This window comes from Dendronephthya gigantea, unplaced genomic scaffold, assembly GCF_004324835.1.
Source record: "Dendronephthya gigantea isolate DGI-Jeju-01 unplaced genomic scaffold, DenGig_1.0 000157F, whole genome shotgun sequence".
Classification (NCBI taxonomy): Eukaryota; Metazoa; Cnidaria; class Anthozoa; order Malacalcyonacea; family Nephtheidae; genus Dendronephthya; species Dendronephthya gigantea.
This window is the reverse complement of record NW_021163167.1, coordinates 285,567-300,148: the sequence shown is the minus strand read 5'-3', so window position 1 is coordinate 300,148 and position 14,582 is coordinate 285,567. Positions and strand designations below refer to the sequence as shown.

The following is a 14,582-nucleotide window of genomic DNA, read 5'->3' as shown; positions in this document are numbered from 1 at the left end:
CTGCAGGCATTCAAACGCTTCAGTAATTTTTTTCTTCAGTTCCGTTGCATACTCAGTGTGAGATTATACAAATACTTAATGGTTTCCGTGTTTAGATGGCCTGATCCAAACACGGGCTTCGACTATTCAGAACACGCGTTATATATATACATGTTATTTTATAAATATTGTTTACATGCAGTTTGTTGATCATTCATGGCATTCTAAGAATGCCATTCTTGTTTGAAACATGGAATACAGATAAGATGGAGCCATACCTCTCATACATTTAAAAACCATTACTGTGTCTCTTAGGGGCTGTTTACATTAGCCCGGTTACCCGCGAGATTCAACGAAGCGTTTGATGATTTTGAGGTATTGAAATGAGCAGATAATATGATTCTGGCAGTCGTATAATCACCACAACAATAGCATGTGCTTGTTTGGTGTCTTAAAAGACTTATTTTAATATCTCAAAGTCCTCTCACGCTTCGTCGTATCTCGGGTAACCGGACTCATGTAAACAGCCCCTTACGTTTTAAACGTAACATGTATTTAACTGGTAACCAATTCAACTCCTTAAAAGACGGAGTAATATGGTCGAATTTTCTTTTTCCCGTGTCGATACGTGCAGGAAAATTTTGAACTTTTTGTAGTTTTGCAATATTTTTTTTCGGCGAATTTGCCCATATGGTTGAACAGTAATGAACAGTAATAGAGCTTGCTAAAGACTAAGGCATTTATTACGGCACGGAGTAGCGTTGCTAAACCCCTGAGGACATCCAACATGGGGATCCACAACCTCTGAGGACATCAGAGTCCTTGGCCAGGACTGCATAATTAATTGTACCATAAACTACATGCACAAAGCTGTAACGCGAGTTTAAGGGGTAACTTCGACCTTATTTACAATATATTTTGAGCACTTTTCCCTAAAGACCCGTTCTCCCACAACTAATTTTTCGTTTGGTGTCTCGGTTGGTTCTTTAATGACTCTATAACATTGTGTTGATCCGACCTGAAGCGTTAGAATGCAGAAAAATCCAGTGCAAAATTGAGTAAATCGGTCGAAATTGATGAATATAAATCGGCGATATCGAACGAGAAATGAGTGGAGACTACCAGACTCCCACAATGCAAAGAAACTCCTTGCAATTGGCAACCACGAGAGAGGGAGGGATCTGTTTTAATAGATATGTTATGACTGTATTCTTTTCAAAAGTTCTTTGTTTCTCTTTTATGTCATTGCCATATGCACATATGCAATAGTCATACTGCACAGTCATATGCAAATAAGTTGTGGAAACCCAGGAGACTACTCATTATTCTGTTTATCTACGCTTATCCTGTTACCAATGTCGGGCAGACATTTCCGAGTGTCCAAAATCGCATCTTTACTACACAAATTTTTTAACCGTAGTCCGTAATCCCTGAAGATCGGACTCACCGAAAATACGTTTAAAACTAGTTACCCTAACTATAACCCCCTTTACACTATACACTCAACTTATTGTCATGCACGGCACATTTAAAATTGATACCCGCGTACCCAATTGTTTTATTGTTCAACCTACCAAAAGGCCGAGCACAAATGAAATGGGCTCTAGAACCCATTTTAGCCGCGCCGTACCAAAAAATCGAGTGTAGTGTAAACGGGGCTTATAAGGCTTATTTGAATAAAATTTATAATAATTAATTTTATGAAAAGCCGAGCGCTACAGAATGGACCACTTGCATAACAGCCCAACTTTTGATTTGGGCAACAAAAAGGGAATTTCCGAAAGGTGCATGCTAAACTTGGCTTCGAAATTTTGTAAAGTGCCGAAGATATAGTCAAGCGAAGTTGGCAAATTTTGTATACTTTTGTATTACGACCGGACGTGTAACACTTTCGGTCGCAGTAAAAAAGTGTTCAAAATTGCCTACTTCGCCTATATTTTCCGTACTACGAGACATGTGGTGATTTATTTTCTTTTTGTTACCAAGATCACAAGTTGATCTATTATGCAAGTGGTCCAAGTATCTATACTGATTATGGCATTTGAAAGAAACCAAGACGCCATGCAGCTAGGCGTTAAGCTCGCGTTGTTCATACAGAAATTTAGCGTGACGTGGTCTGAGGTCTTGTTGACTGACTACAGAAGTGTTGGCGTTTTCGAACTTATGAATTAAGTTTTACTTTTACATGAAAACATCGCATGAATCATGGTATTTACTGATACATAGAACACAATGCATAAACATCTTATCCCTCAAATATCACGAATAAACGAATAAAACAAATACTACAAAAGTTGCTATGGTGAATATTTTTAATATAAAGAACTCTCTGTGAGCCACACTGATAGGGACACTGATATAATCGCTATTTGTCTCCTGGCGTTCAGCATTAATTTCTCTCTGACTTGTCGTGTTCGTTCTTGTTTATACATTGCAGCACTTCGTAAGGCAGTCCATTGACAGAACTGCCCTAGAGTTTTCATTCAAGTGATACTAGTGAGATCTCGTGTACCTCTTAAACGATCTCGAAAGAATCAAAAAGCGTGAAATGCATAATAATACTATAGTATATCCATCAGGCATCAACATCATACCAAGAAACATCATCAATTGCTGAATTGGTCCCTTTCGTCGTACGCCGCCTTACACATAAACTTTTAATAGATTTCAAACGATACCTTTTGTAATTTGTAAACGTAATTCAGCGTGTGGTTGCAATGTTTTAGTGATTAGTGAAGTATACTTTATACATCCATTGAATAAGGCAAGACAATGCATACGATCCTGCTTGAAATTAAACTTATGCTTATGGGAGAGGTATTTCGATTTGTTTTAACCACAAAAGGCTATAGTCCACGTATATATATAAACACAATGAATTATGAATTTACATCTTCATGTGACACGCTATATAAGTTTAGGAGCCTATAATTTTGAGTGTTCAGCGTATTACAGCTGTAGCATGCCAAGATAAAGAGTAGGCTGATTTATCTGACGAATGCCACATCAGTGTAAGAAACTATTATGTAGCCAAGTGTAATCAGTAGCGTAGCCAGTCAGACGATTTGTCCGGCTATGCTAATATTTTGGTGTTGACTGTGAAAACAATAAATTTCTAAAGACATGAATAATTATATAATAACTTGAGATTTACGTAGCAGGACAAAATCGTCAGGCTGGCTGCTGGCTACGCCACTGAGTGTAATCATGAAAGATGCCAACTGCAAATTGTCGAGTCGTTTTTCACATATAATACTCTGGTTTAGTTCCATTGAGCATTTTGTTACACTCCAGCAAGCTAGCAAGGTATGCGTGTCCACTTTGCATAACAAAATGGAGGGAAACAATGCCTAAAATTGTAAATTGTATTATACCTAAGAAAAGAGATTTTGTACTGAACAGCATGATAGTGAAACGTCATTCATACTCATCTATTCCTCTGTTTTTTATCATTTATACACGTTTGGGGGCCAAAGCAAGCGGACTGCGGTGGTGAGTCTACATCATTTATCCTTATATTCTTGTGGTATAGACTATATAGCTATATATGTCACGAAAACAAGTATTTAAGTTGCCAATAAGAATGCTATAGACAAGTGGCGAGACATCTTTGTTTACTTCTGTAGTGTGAATTATAAAACTACTAAACGAATTTATTTGAGTCCAAATTTTTCGCAACGCTAATACTGTTTATTTAACAACTGCATTGTATGGCAGTTACCTATTTGCGAAATTATTTATGAAGAGTTGTTTGGAATGCTCCATAATTGCAATTGTGTTCAAACCATCTCTCAACAGTCTCGGTTCGGATTTTAACAGGACTTGCCAACGTCACTTGTCATTTCATAAAAGTAAGCAATCAGAATAAACCACTTTATTTCGACGCCATGCATTCACTCGACGGATTACAGTAAAGAGATACAAACGATGAACGGCTATATATCATATATGTATATTAATTAATTAATATAAATAAACGGTATAAGTGCTTCTATCAAAGTAACAAAGAACCTCTATTTTCAGTTATACCTACTAAATACTTCGATTATAACTGCTTCGATTCCCTTTCTTGTTTATTCCTATGGCTATATGATAACCCTAAATTTCTCATTCCTTCACTCCTAGCTCTTTCTAGGACAAACTAACTAATTCACATTACAATGCCCAGTCGATTCAAAGCTGATAAATAAAATTTCTTTATGGAAACAGACAAGCATTGACTTATTGACTGCACAGAGTTCCTCGAAAACAAACAGCTATCATGGGTATATAATATACAGTTAAGATACTAACACGAAGTCGATCAAGGCAAAAATGTGCGAATTGTTGGATTTTCTTAGATATCGTGCAGCTCACTGAACATAGCATATTACCAAAAATAGCTATAACTTTTGTCTTTATACCAACAAAATTACCATATTCAAACGTCCGCGATCAAGGTCACTTAATTATATATCTTTGGTTCTAAGAATTAGATTAATCAAATGTCGCGACAACAGTTTAAGTCGTTTTAAGTTATCTTTGTCTCCAGAACTTTTCCATTTGACAGATAATGTTAAAACTGAATCATAGTATTATACTTTCGGGGGTATAAAACTAGCTTTGATACTGAGTAATTTTTTATGGCTAATTTTTATAACAATGTATGCGAATCCTGTATTGGGTAAACAGGGCCTGAAACATTCAACACAATTTATCTGCGAGTTTGACTCAAGGGTCGAAAGTAAAATGTCGAGGGTCAACACGCTGGTCCAACTTAGCTAAGTTTCTCCCACTCGTGCAGGCTCATATTGTCAGCGGACAACTTACATAAAATTGAGAGCAAGGCGTAAAACGAAAAGCTTTTAATTTTGTATGCGAAGACCGCTGAAAAACTGAGCCCTCTTTACCGGGAGAAAATTTGCCGAATATGACCAACGTGCAAGGATAAATAAAAAATCAAGAGAAGAAAGAGTCAAGAAAAATCGTCGAAAGGATAGATTTGCCGTGATAGATTTTACAGTTTGCCTGGATTTACACTCGGTCTGTTAAATTAATTCGAGGTGCCAAATCAACACCTTGCGGTATTGGTAAAATTTTGAATCTATGGACACCAGAGCAGTATAAATGTGTTACCGTTAAGTATAATCTACAAGAACATGATTGAAAGTTAAAATCTATTTCCTAGTGGAAAGTGAAAAACTTTAAGAGTCTCGCCGCGTTGCCAAATCGCGTCCTGTCTGAATGAGCCTATAATTATATAAATTGCCAACGCCAGACTGTAAGAAGAAATATAAACAAAGGCGGGTTCCCGCCGAAAGCGAGTTTCAATATATCCAGCCCCTAAAATTATGGTTCAAGACGACGAGTCGTTTTCATAGTAAATTTATCTATTTTCAACTAGAGTTCTGATAGTAGTACTTACGATTATGTACCTTAATAGGTATCGACTATTCCTGCACGTGAGCTACATCCTGGCCAAAACCATTGACTACACTCAAAATGATTTGTAGTTTTTTTATGCAAAACATCATCATTTCTGTCTCAATTTCCCCCCTCGCCCCCCTAATCAATGTCGAGTCCATCGGCTAAATACTTGAATAAGTTTTGACCAGTGAACTTATATACAACTGGAACAATAACTCCTGACAAACACCCTTATTCAGCTTGAAGCCAAAATAGTTTTTCTGAGTTTTGAGACGAAATACTTGACACCAGACGTTGGGCTGTGTGTCAAATTAAAGCTATTGAAAAGTTATATTCGATGTAGAAATTTCAAGACTTGAATTACAAAGGAAATATATAAAAAAACAATTACCAACCGGCAAAAAACCGGGAAATTTTCAAATATTTTTTAGATATTTCCCTTTGAGCTAAAGTCACGAAATTTCTGCACGAAATATAACTTTTTAATAGCTTTAATTTCATATACGGTCCAACATTTGGCGTCAAGTATTTCAGCTCAAAACTATAAGAAAAAGTAAAACGCACTGACTTCAATTTCCCCCTCTGAGTTATCGTTCCAGTTTGTTTACAGTTCAATGGTTTTGACACATCACCCAACATTGATTTGTGGGGGAAAGGGGGGAATTTTGAAATATATTCCGTGACTACTGACTGTAGTGTCAGTTAACACTGAGCGTCGTCAATGTTTTGACCAGGATTGTAGGTCATGCAGTGACTATCGCGCCGCGCGCAAACATCGCAGCAGCGATAGGTATTAATAATTTTTTTTATAATTTAAGGGTTGGTTTGAAATGAGGGTATCAACTCGAAATATTGGCATGGCCGCGATAGTAGCAGTGTTTCTGGTTCTAATCAGAGAATGGTATACCTATTATAAAACAAGTTTTGCAAGCTTCCATTTTACAGTAAACACCCCGCGTCCTCATTTTGTGGAACCAAACACAACTTGCGTTTCCTTCGATGTTGCATTGGGAAATACGTTGCGAAGCGTTGCCAAGAACATTCTGGATGTGCAAAAAGACTTTGATGCTACAGAACTTAACTCATATTTATTAGGTTTTCAATTTAATGAAGTGAATGGTCTATTAAATTTTATTGGTCAGGATACGATCAGTAGACCCAGTCCACCACCACAAGGACCAGTTACTAACGCAAAAAGCCAAGAGGTTTGCCCTGAAAAGTTCGCTGGAAAAGATTTGGGTTATGGTAAACCATATTATCGTTTAGGCTATGCTCGCGTCAAATGTGACACCTTTGTCCCTATTAATCAACTGGTAACCCTACTAATGTACGTCCCACGTGAACATCCTAAACCTGCCATGAGTTACCTTAGCATGATGACAACAATCTCCAATGACTATCCTGAAGTGCCGGTTATTTTAGCAACTGAGAAAGAGTTGAATAAGGAAACTATAAGAAAAATATCCGGCCTAAAAATAAAGTTCAAAAATGATGTGATCAAAGGAAATAAAGGAAGCATGTGGGCAAAATTACTTGAGCAAGTGGCAACACCATATGTATTAATAGCACCTTATCTAACCCACTTTGATGATGATATTGATTTGTATCGATTGCTGCGAGTTTTAAGCTATCGTGATGACATATCAGTGGCAGGAGGAAGTTATCGGAATTTAACGGGACATTGGGAACTTGGATGTCGACAGTTATCCTTCAACTACTGGACGGCTAAGTACACTGCAGGATATCATAGGTCCTTTAATGAATGTGTGGTATGCGATTTCCTCCCAGGACCATTTGCAGCCAAAACAGAATGGTTGCGATCACTGAAGTTTGATACAAGGTATTAGTACACTGCGACTCATATTTTTTGCCCGAGTGCTCTCAGCGCAAAACTTGAGATGAAAACGTGTTGTCCTGAAAATTTCCTTACCATCATACAATGACAGTCCAAGCTAAATCAAGCCGAGCAATAGCTACACCGCGTAATTTGGGGGTTGTATATTCAGATATTCATGTTTAGGTCATACCGTAGCAATAACTTAATCCTTCAGGCATAAGACATATGTAACCCACAATTTGGATTCTTGATACGGTCCTGAGATTGGATTCAATTAAATATTTGTCTCTAAATAACATGGGATGAACAAGATGAGGCAAAGCCCGCTCTCGTTTTTTGAATGTCTTTTTCAATATCTTTCGAAACGAAAAATTGGGAAAGGGACACTTTGCTCTTTTAAACATGCTTTTTGCAGCCTCTGTTGTATTTCAATGACTTTTGTTTCTTGACCAACGAGAATGTTCTTTATTTTAAATACAGTCTTTCAGAAGGAGTATTTCATGACCTCTTTTGGAGATTTAAAAAAGAACGGAACCTCGCTGTCGTATGTGCAGATGTAATGTTCAATATGGACACACAACTCATACCCAACGAAGCATTGGTAGGCTTGGCTAACAAGCATAGCATCAAGAAGATTATTACCAGCGATGGCACGGTGAAATGGTATGGCTGTAGACGTGGTCTGAACTATACCAATAAGATTGGGTGTTTATGGAAGAATGGTATTGGAGTACCACCATGTGACCTCTGGAATTTAGGTATCTTATATTATATTTTCTTCAAGTGTTTTTGTCATCCCTATAAGTTGTTATTAAAGGATCAGGTATTAAATCCTTTCTTCTCTTCGCATGGACTTTTGTAGAGGGAGGTAAAAATGTAGTGTAATATGGTTGTATTATGTCATGCCAACTTTATGATGAGGTTACTGACCGAAATATCAGACCACCTCAGTTATCGAATGTTAATACAGCTTATGAAAAGTTTTTTCTCCTTTTTTTAGGTGAAGTGGTAAAATTTATAATGCAAGCTTGCGAAGACGAGAAAATAGGATGTGAATACGCTGCTGGGGATATAGTAGGTAAAAAGATGATTATTTTTTTTTATATAACACCCCTGATCCCATACATGATAGGTTTAAATTTAGTTTCTTTTCACTAAATTCAATCACACCCAAAAAACCAAATGAAGGGTGTCATATAGAAAATTCTCTTAGGAAATTGTACGATGCAATTTTAAGAAAATTTCTATTAGATCAGAAAGGTAAAATGTTGGACCACAGACAGAAGTTATAACGATATTCTCACTTCGCAAATCACTCTGCTCAAAGACATTGTTCACAAAATTTAAAGTTATTATTTCTGTTAAATCAAAGAATTTTGATGCTGTTCGATTAAGTTTAGATTTAATTGGGGTCATAAAATATATCTAATACATGTAGATTCTGGTCCTATTTTAATAATATCGCTGCTATTTCGCCGTTTACAAGATGATGGGCGTGTTGACACGTCGCAGTTTGCACAGGATTGAAGATTCAATATAAATATACATAAGCGCGAATTCCAAAGGCAAAGTGTAAGACAAAGTGAACGTATCATGCGGTTTATTTAGCTACATTTTTGAACAATTGAACTAGAATACTTTTTAATGTACGATGTGCTTCTGAATTTCGCGATCGAACAACCTTTTGATCTAAATGCAGCCTCGTCCCCCGGCGCGTGTTTTATTAATCGGTGTTTTATTAATATTAATCGCGTAGTAATGTTTGTCTCGCGGGAGGACACGCACGAAGCGACAGCGTGGGGGAGAACGCGCCTGGCAGAAAATGTATTCAAGATGGCGGAAGAAACATTCAAAGAATCCGAAGATGTATTATGCGCGATTGCAGAAAATACAAGAAAATATAAGAATTTACCTTCAATATTCACGTTTTCAAACGATTTGTTAAGTTCTTCAACCATTTAATACTGTAATGCTGTTCTTATTCAAGGTATCAAAGATTATCAACAATGGAAATTTCACTTTTCGACACAAATTTCACTTTTCGAAACATTTTCTGCCAGGCGCGTTCTCCCCCACGCTGTCGCTTCGTGCGTGTCCTCCCGCGAGACAAACATTACTACGCGATTAATATTAATAAAACACCGATTAATAAAACACGCGCCGGGGACGAGGCTGATCTAAATGAGTAATAACTGTTGATTGTTTATGTTCCGATGCTTTATATTGAAGACTGGCACGTGCACGGCACGCCGGAGTTAACACCAGAACAGGCGTTCTATTTCTGAGAAAAAAAGGGTTATATGAAAGTGCATTCATCATAGTTAAGGGTTACATGAAAGTGCATTCACCAGACACACCAAATGATGGAGAATGGACGATTTTTTCTAACACGATAACTAACCAGGTTTTAACACCAGAACGAAGGAATTCGTTTTATTTAGAGTCTACAACTTTTGCAGTATTATAAACATTTTGCAGGCAATAAATATAAAAGATCTCACTTAGACTGGACGGAATACAATTGAATAAGCCAATCGCCCCCTTTGTTTGCTCAGGGTAAAACTCGAAATAATAATTTTCATTTATTTCTCGCCTTCCTTATATGTATTTTTAAAGAATAAATATTCGGGATCGATTAGGGGACATTTAAGATTATACTGTTGAAGTTTTTAAAACAGGGTAAATCGTGATTTTTAGTGTACTGGACCATCTCAATGCTGAAATCGAAATACTCTTAACCAATGAAATCTTTAAATTGGAATATGGTATTTAATTATTGGCTAGCCTATTAAAACCCTATTAAAACCTTTGTCTGTATTTTAGGTGCCGTGCACTTTGGTTCTACACATGCTTGGAGCAAAAACGCCGTAATTTATTTCGAAAAAAAGTACTTCGAAGCCTTCGAAAAAATTCGCCCAAAGTTCGAGAACGCTGGTTTTTCATTCCAGTCGAGCAAATCTGGAACAACAGGTTTTACTATATCAACTAAAAACTGGCAAGTTAATATGTATGCTCGTGAATCACTCGAAGACAGTCAAATGTCACAACAGAATCAACTACCTACTAAAATTCGCATAGGTAAGGACTGGGTTACGGTTCCGCGAAATCCGGGAAGGTTGGCACGAGGAAAATTTCTCGCTCAGTATTTTAGTAGTTCGGAGTATCTTCGGAAGAAGTCGTACTATCCACCCGACGCTCCTGCAAAATGCCCAGACCCAGATCATTCAGCATGCTTGGATCAATATCCGATTGGTGGCAATGTGCAATTTCTAGACAATGTACCATAATTGCAACTTTAGTCTATTTAAACTGTAGTATTTAATATTTAATCTTTTACTATTTTATTATTACGATTGTGGTGTTTTTAATTTAATTGTCGTTTTTCTTAGACAAAACATGCTTCTATCAGAGGAAGACCATTGGGTGTCGGCAAATACATAGCTACCTTTTAAAATTTTCGATTATCATTTTAGACTCGTGGTTCATTGCGTGGGTGAACTGATATTTTATCACTTGATTTCTTATTTGTCTTCTCTTTATCTTCCAAAGTTATTGCTTTATCGGGTTTAGTCTCAGCCTCCTTTTCTTCGTTGCCAAGGAATTTGAGATCTCAGTTTGAATTATTGATAATTGGATTAATTGGCTTTAGGTTTAACCTTACTTTTGTCGTTTTTCGCAGTGATTTTTGGACCAGGAACTGGTCTCCAACCGCTGCTAATTTTGTCATCGTCGTCGTTGTTGTTGTTAGGGGGCGACGTTCTTTAAAAAAACCTAAGGCTCTATCATTACTGGTTTGATCGGAATGAAACTTGGCACAATTATTCTATTGTTGTAATACAATGCAGTTCAGAAACTCGGTCACGCAGTTCCTGGTCCACTATAGTACGATCGTACTTGTTATCAGTGTTCTGGGAGTTGAACCCAGAGGCCAGTTTATTTCTCGAGTATTTCAGCGAAATTTTAATTTCTGATCTATACAATCTTTAACCATAAATCTCTCGAGAGGTAAATGTGGCCTTTGGTAAGTTTGGCTGGCTTCTTAGTGTCGACGGCGAATCTAAAATCATGTAATTTATCAATGGCAAATAAGTGGCCTATAAGACTAGCGGTAACCGTATCTGAATTAACCGAATTATTATCCGAATTGCGTCATATTATATGTAATCAAAACCCAAATCACTTTCGCCCCGAACATGGACATTGTTTTTTTTAAGGAGGGAAACCGCGGAGTACCCGGAGAAAAACCCTCCTCCGAAATCGAAATGACGGAGTTCCGAAACCTATATCCGAAACAGCCGAAGTTCCGAAACCTAATGGGGCCCCCCAACCTAACTATTTACTCTTATTACAAAATACATCTATTTACAACTTATAACCTAAAAAAAAGAACAATATAATCATTAAGAAACAAATGTCGCCGCTGCATTGAATATTTGAAACGCCATATTTGAAACGCCATATTTGAAGGTTGAAATGGGAATTAGCGCGCGCAATGTCGTGTCAGATAAACCCAGATGTGGATTCTCAATCATGCCCTAAACCTAACTTAACCTATGGTGCATCCTATATCGCACCCTGGTGATCCTCCACAAACTGGGTTGCATGCCCCTATACGATTGTCTGTTTGTCAAACTCCCATCCAACCTTCGCAGAGACAACATTTTAAGCCTAAAAATGTCGCTCTTTTTCCATGATAGTGCGTCGCATACCTTAACGAATTTTCACTCCAACGTTAACACAATCTTATGTTCCCGCAGAATTACGATTTGTTGAAGTATTTAAGTACCATGTATTGACATCACGTATTTCAGCATCGCTTTCAATTTCATTGCATTTTTCGCCGCGATTGCGAGCGCAGCGCTCGTCCAAAAAAACTCATCCAAATGATCGTATTGAAAATTATTTTCAATTCCCTAAAGAACCTATTTCTGCATAATGTAGTCAGGAAACAAATTAATCCTAAAAATTATCAGCTCAAATGTTTGTTTTTGGTGCAAGCGAAATCATGAATGCTTGCGTGATTTGTTCACTTTAAACCGATGCAGACTAGAGCATAATATACTATAAACCCCTTGCTAAAATTATTTGTCATGCTCGTAGGTTTAGGCGCTAACAGGAGCGGATGATTTTCAACACAGAAATACAAATGAGGGGCCCCTTTCACCCGTATTTCTTTAATGTTAGAAGCGGCCGGTTAAAAAAATCCTAAACTGTAAGTTCGAAAATTGAAACTCAAGAAAGGTAAACTGAATATTATGCAATAGTCTAAGCATCACATGCACGCTTTAAGAATGATTTTGATAATCAAATGCCAAACAACTAAAGAAAACGTTCCCTTCAGAAATGACTCGCGTTGTTAAATTCCGACCCTCTGCATATAGCAAGGTCAATAAATAAGGACATAACATGACTGTAAGCATATAGCAAAGTCAGGAAGTGCAAAATACGAAGAAGTACAAAACTCAGGAAGTACAACAAGCACGTCTAGAATCTGGTCGTGAGCATATTGCTTGCTTTTACAGCAAATCTTAGCCATGACCCGTACGCATATATAGCAAAGGTCTGGGAACGAGTACAAATGCCAGTCAAAAGGACATCTCCAAAAATTTAAACATGTGAGACTTCAATTTGGCGAGTTTCTGAAAATCATTCCATCCGTGTACATTGTAGACCTTCTGCTCAATTTCCGAATACCTTCGAGGTTCCAGATGTGCTCTTGAAGTACGAGCCTTCGTGAACACTCCAGGAACTTCATAGCTCAGTTGCTTGGACGCGCCCCGGACACTCGGCTGTGAACTCTCCCCGAATATCAGCTAGGCCCGCAGGCCTCCCGAAAGATGAACACACAAACGGCGGCGCCTCCCCCCACATGCACACAACTGACACCCGGAGAAAATCAACATCACAGTCAATCATTCAAAGCATGCTCCGGTACAGGGGGCTGAACTACGAAATCACTGGAGCATTCACGAAGATTCCTACTTTAAGAGCACAAATGAAACCTCGAAAGCATTCAGAAATTGCACAAAAGGACAACCATGGACAAAAATGAAATAATCCCCATGCCCTCACCCCATTGAAGTCCAACTTGCTATCATCAATTTCCTTGCCCTTGAAAGTGGCACCTGCAATTTTTATTAGAAAACGTCTGACGCATTTGCGTGCACTTAGGGATCGCCTTTAATCACTTTTCTTAGAGCATAAACGCCCCCCTGCCCCCCCCCCCTTTTAGCGGTCTGGGTTGCGCGGATGTACAGACCAAGAACAGTCAAAGCAAATATCGAGATGTGGCACGTTGTGCATTGGATTTGTCAAAAACCATACTGAATCTTGCGCCTACAACATTCCCGCTGTTTTGGCGAGTTGTTTTAACGAGGTTTACATTTGTGAAACCGATGTATACAGAGTCTATATTGACAGAATTATAGACAGTCTTGTCTGAAATTAAAACCGATATAAAACATCGTGTATCTTGTTCTGATATAATATAAATTTTTGTTCCTAATTCTCGCGCGAATTGGAAGTAGGCCCATAACACTGAAATTAAGTTACTAAAGACTTAAAGACGACAATATCACGATTCAGAATACAAAGTGTTCGCTTTGATCTTCAACTCAAACGAAACCAATTTATAAGTTCTCATCACCCGCATAAATAATCTATTTACGAAGAAAACAAATCGACAAACCGATTACATGCATGCCCAAGGCCCATAGTCATAGAAAATTATATCTAAAATCTGGTCTCGCATGAACTAACCTTACACGTTGCCATTTCCCTTCAAATCTTGCGCTTTTTCTCCAGTTTTTGCTCTAAAGTGACAAGAAATGCCAGTGCGAGTTATAGAAAACGTATGATGGTTGAACTAGTCCAATATTTAGAAGATCTGTATTTTTACAAAGGCAGTCTGTATTACAAAGGTTAGCATGCATTCAAATTCAACAAAACGCGTTGATCCATAGCGGAGAACATTTAGAAATAGGTTGTTTTTAAGTATAAATACCTGTAGAGACGTAGTCATCAACAGCGCTAACAAGATAGACGCCTTGTTATCCCCCCACGTTCTCGTGGTTTTGAAGATTTTTCACAATACTATGTCCAAAACGTCTAGCCCTAACAAGCAAATGTTCAATAACGACTTTCTGTATCAAAGCACGCCCAACTCCTTTCCAAATTTCCCTCCTCACGTCATCAAATTCTCTGGCCATAATTGGTCGGAAAAGGAATACATGCACGCTATTGTTTTAAACTGGACGAGGGCTTCAGTAATTTACTAATTTGCCTGTTTTATTTACATTTCAAAAGAATGAAAGGGTCTATAGGTTGGCTTAACTGTTGACACTCTTCAAGAAAGAAATCC

General features: G+C 37.7%; 1 protein-coding gene across 1 annotated transcript; it reads left to right on the top strand.

Moving 5' to 3' along the window:
* The first annotated feature begins 3,391 nt into the window (after positions 1 to 3,391).
* LOC114537445 lies at positions 3,392 to 10,563 on the top strand. Its single transcript, XM_028558488.1, has 5 exons — positions 3,392 to 3,471; positions 6,204 to 7,225; positions 7,703 to 7,980; positions 8,223 to 8,300; positions 10,046 to 10,563. Exons 2-5 carry the CDS (start codon positions 6,216 to 6,218, stop codon positions 10,507 to 10,509), a joined length of 1,830 nt encoding a protein of 609 aa, XP_028414289.1. The 5' UTR covers positions 3,392 to 3,471; positions 6,204 to 6,215; the 3' UTR covers positions 10,510 to 10,563.
* The last annotated feature ends 4,019 nt before the right edge of the window (positions 10,564 to 14,582 follow it).

Excerpts from the sequence above, each read along its gene's own strand:
- LOC114537445 (XM_028558488.1), top strand. The coding sequence starts at position 6,216 with ATGAGGGTATCAACTCGAAATATTGGCATGGCCGCGATAGTAGCAGTG. Across the intron at positions 7,226-7,702 it reads TCACTGAAGTTTGATACAAG|TCTTTCAGAAGGAGTATTTC; the intron begins GTATTAGTACAC and ends TTTTAAATACAG. Across the intron at positions 8,301-10,045 it reads CGCTGCTGGGGATATAGTAG|GTGCCGTGCACTTTGGTTCT; the intron begins GTAAAAAGATGA and ends TCTGTATTTTAG.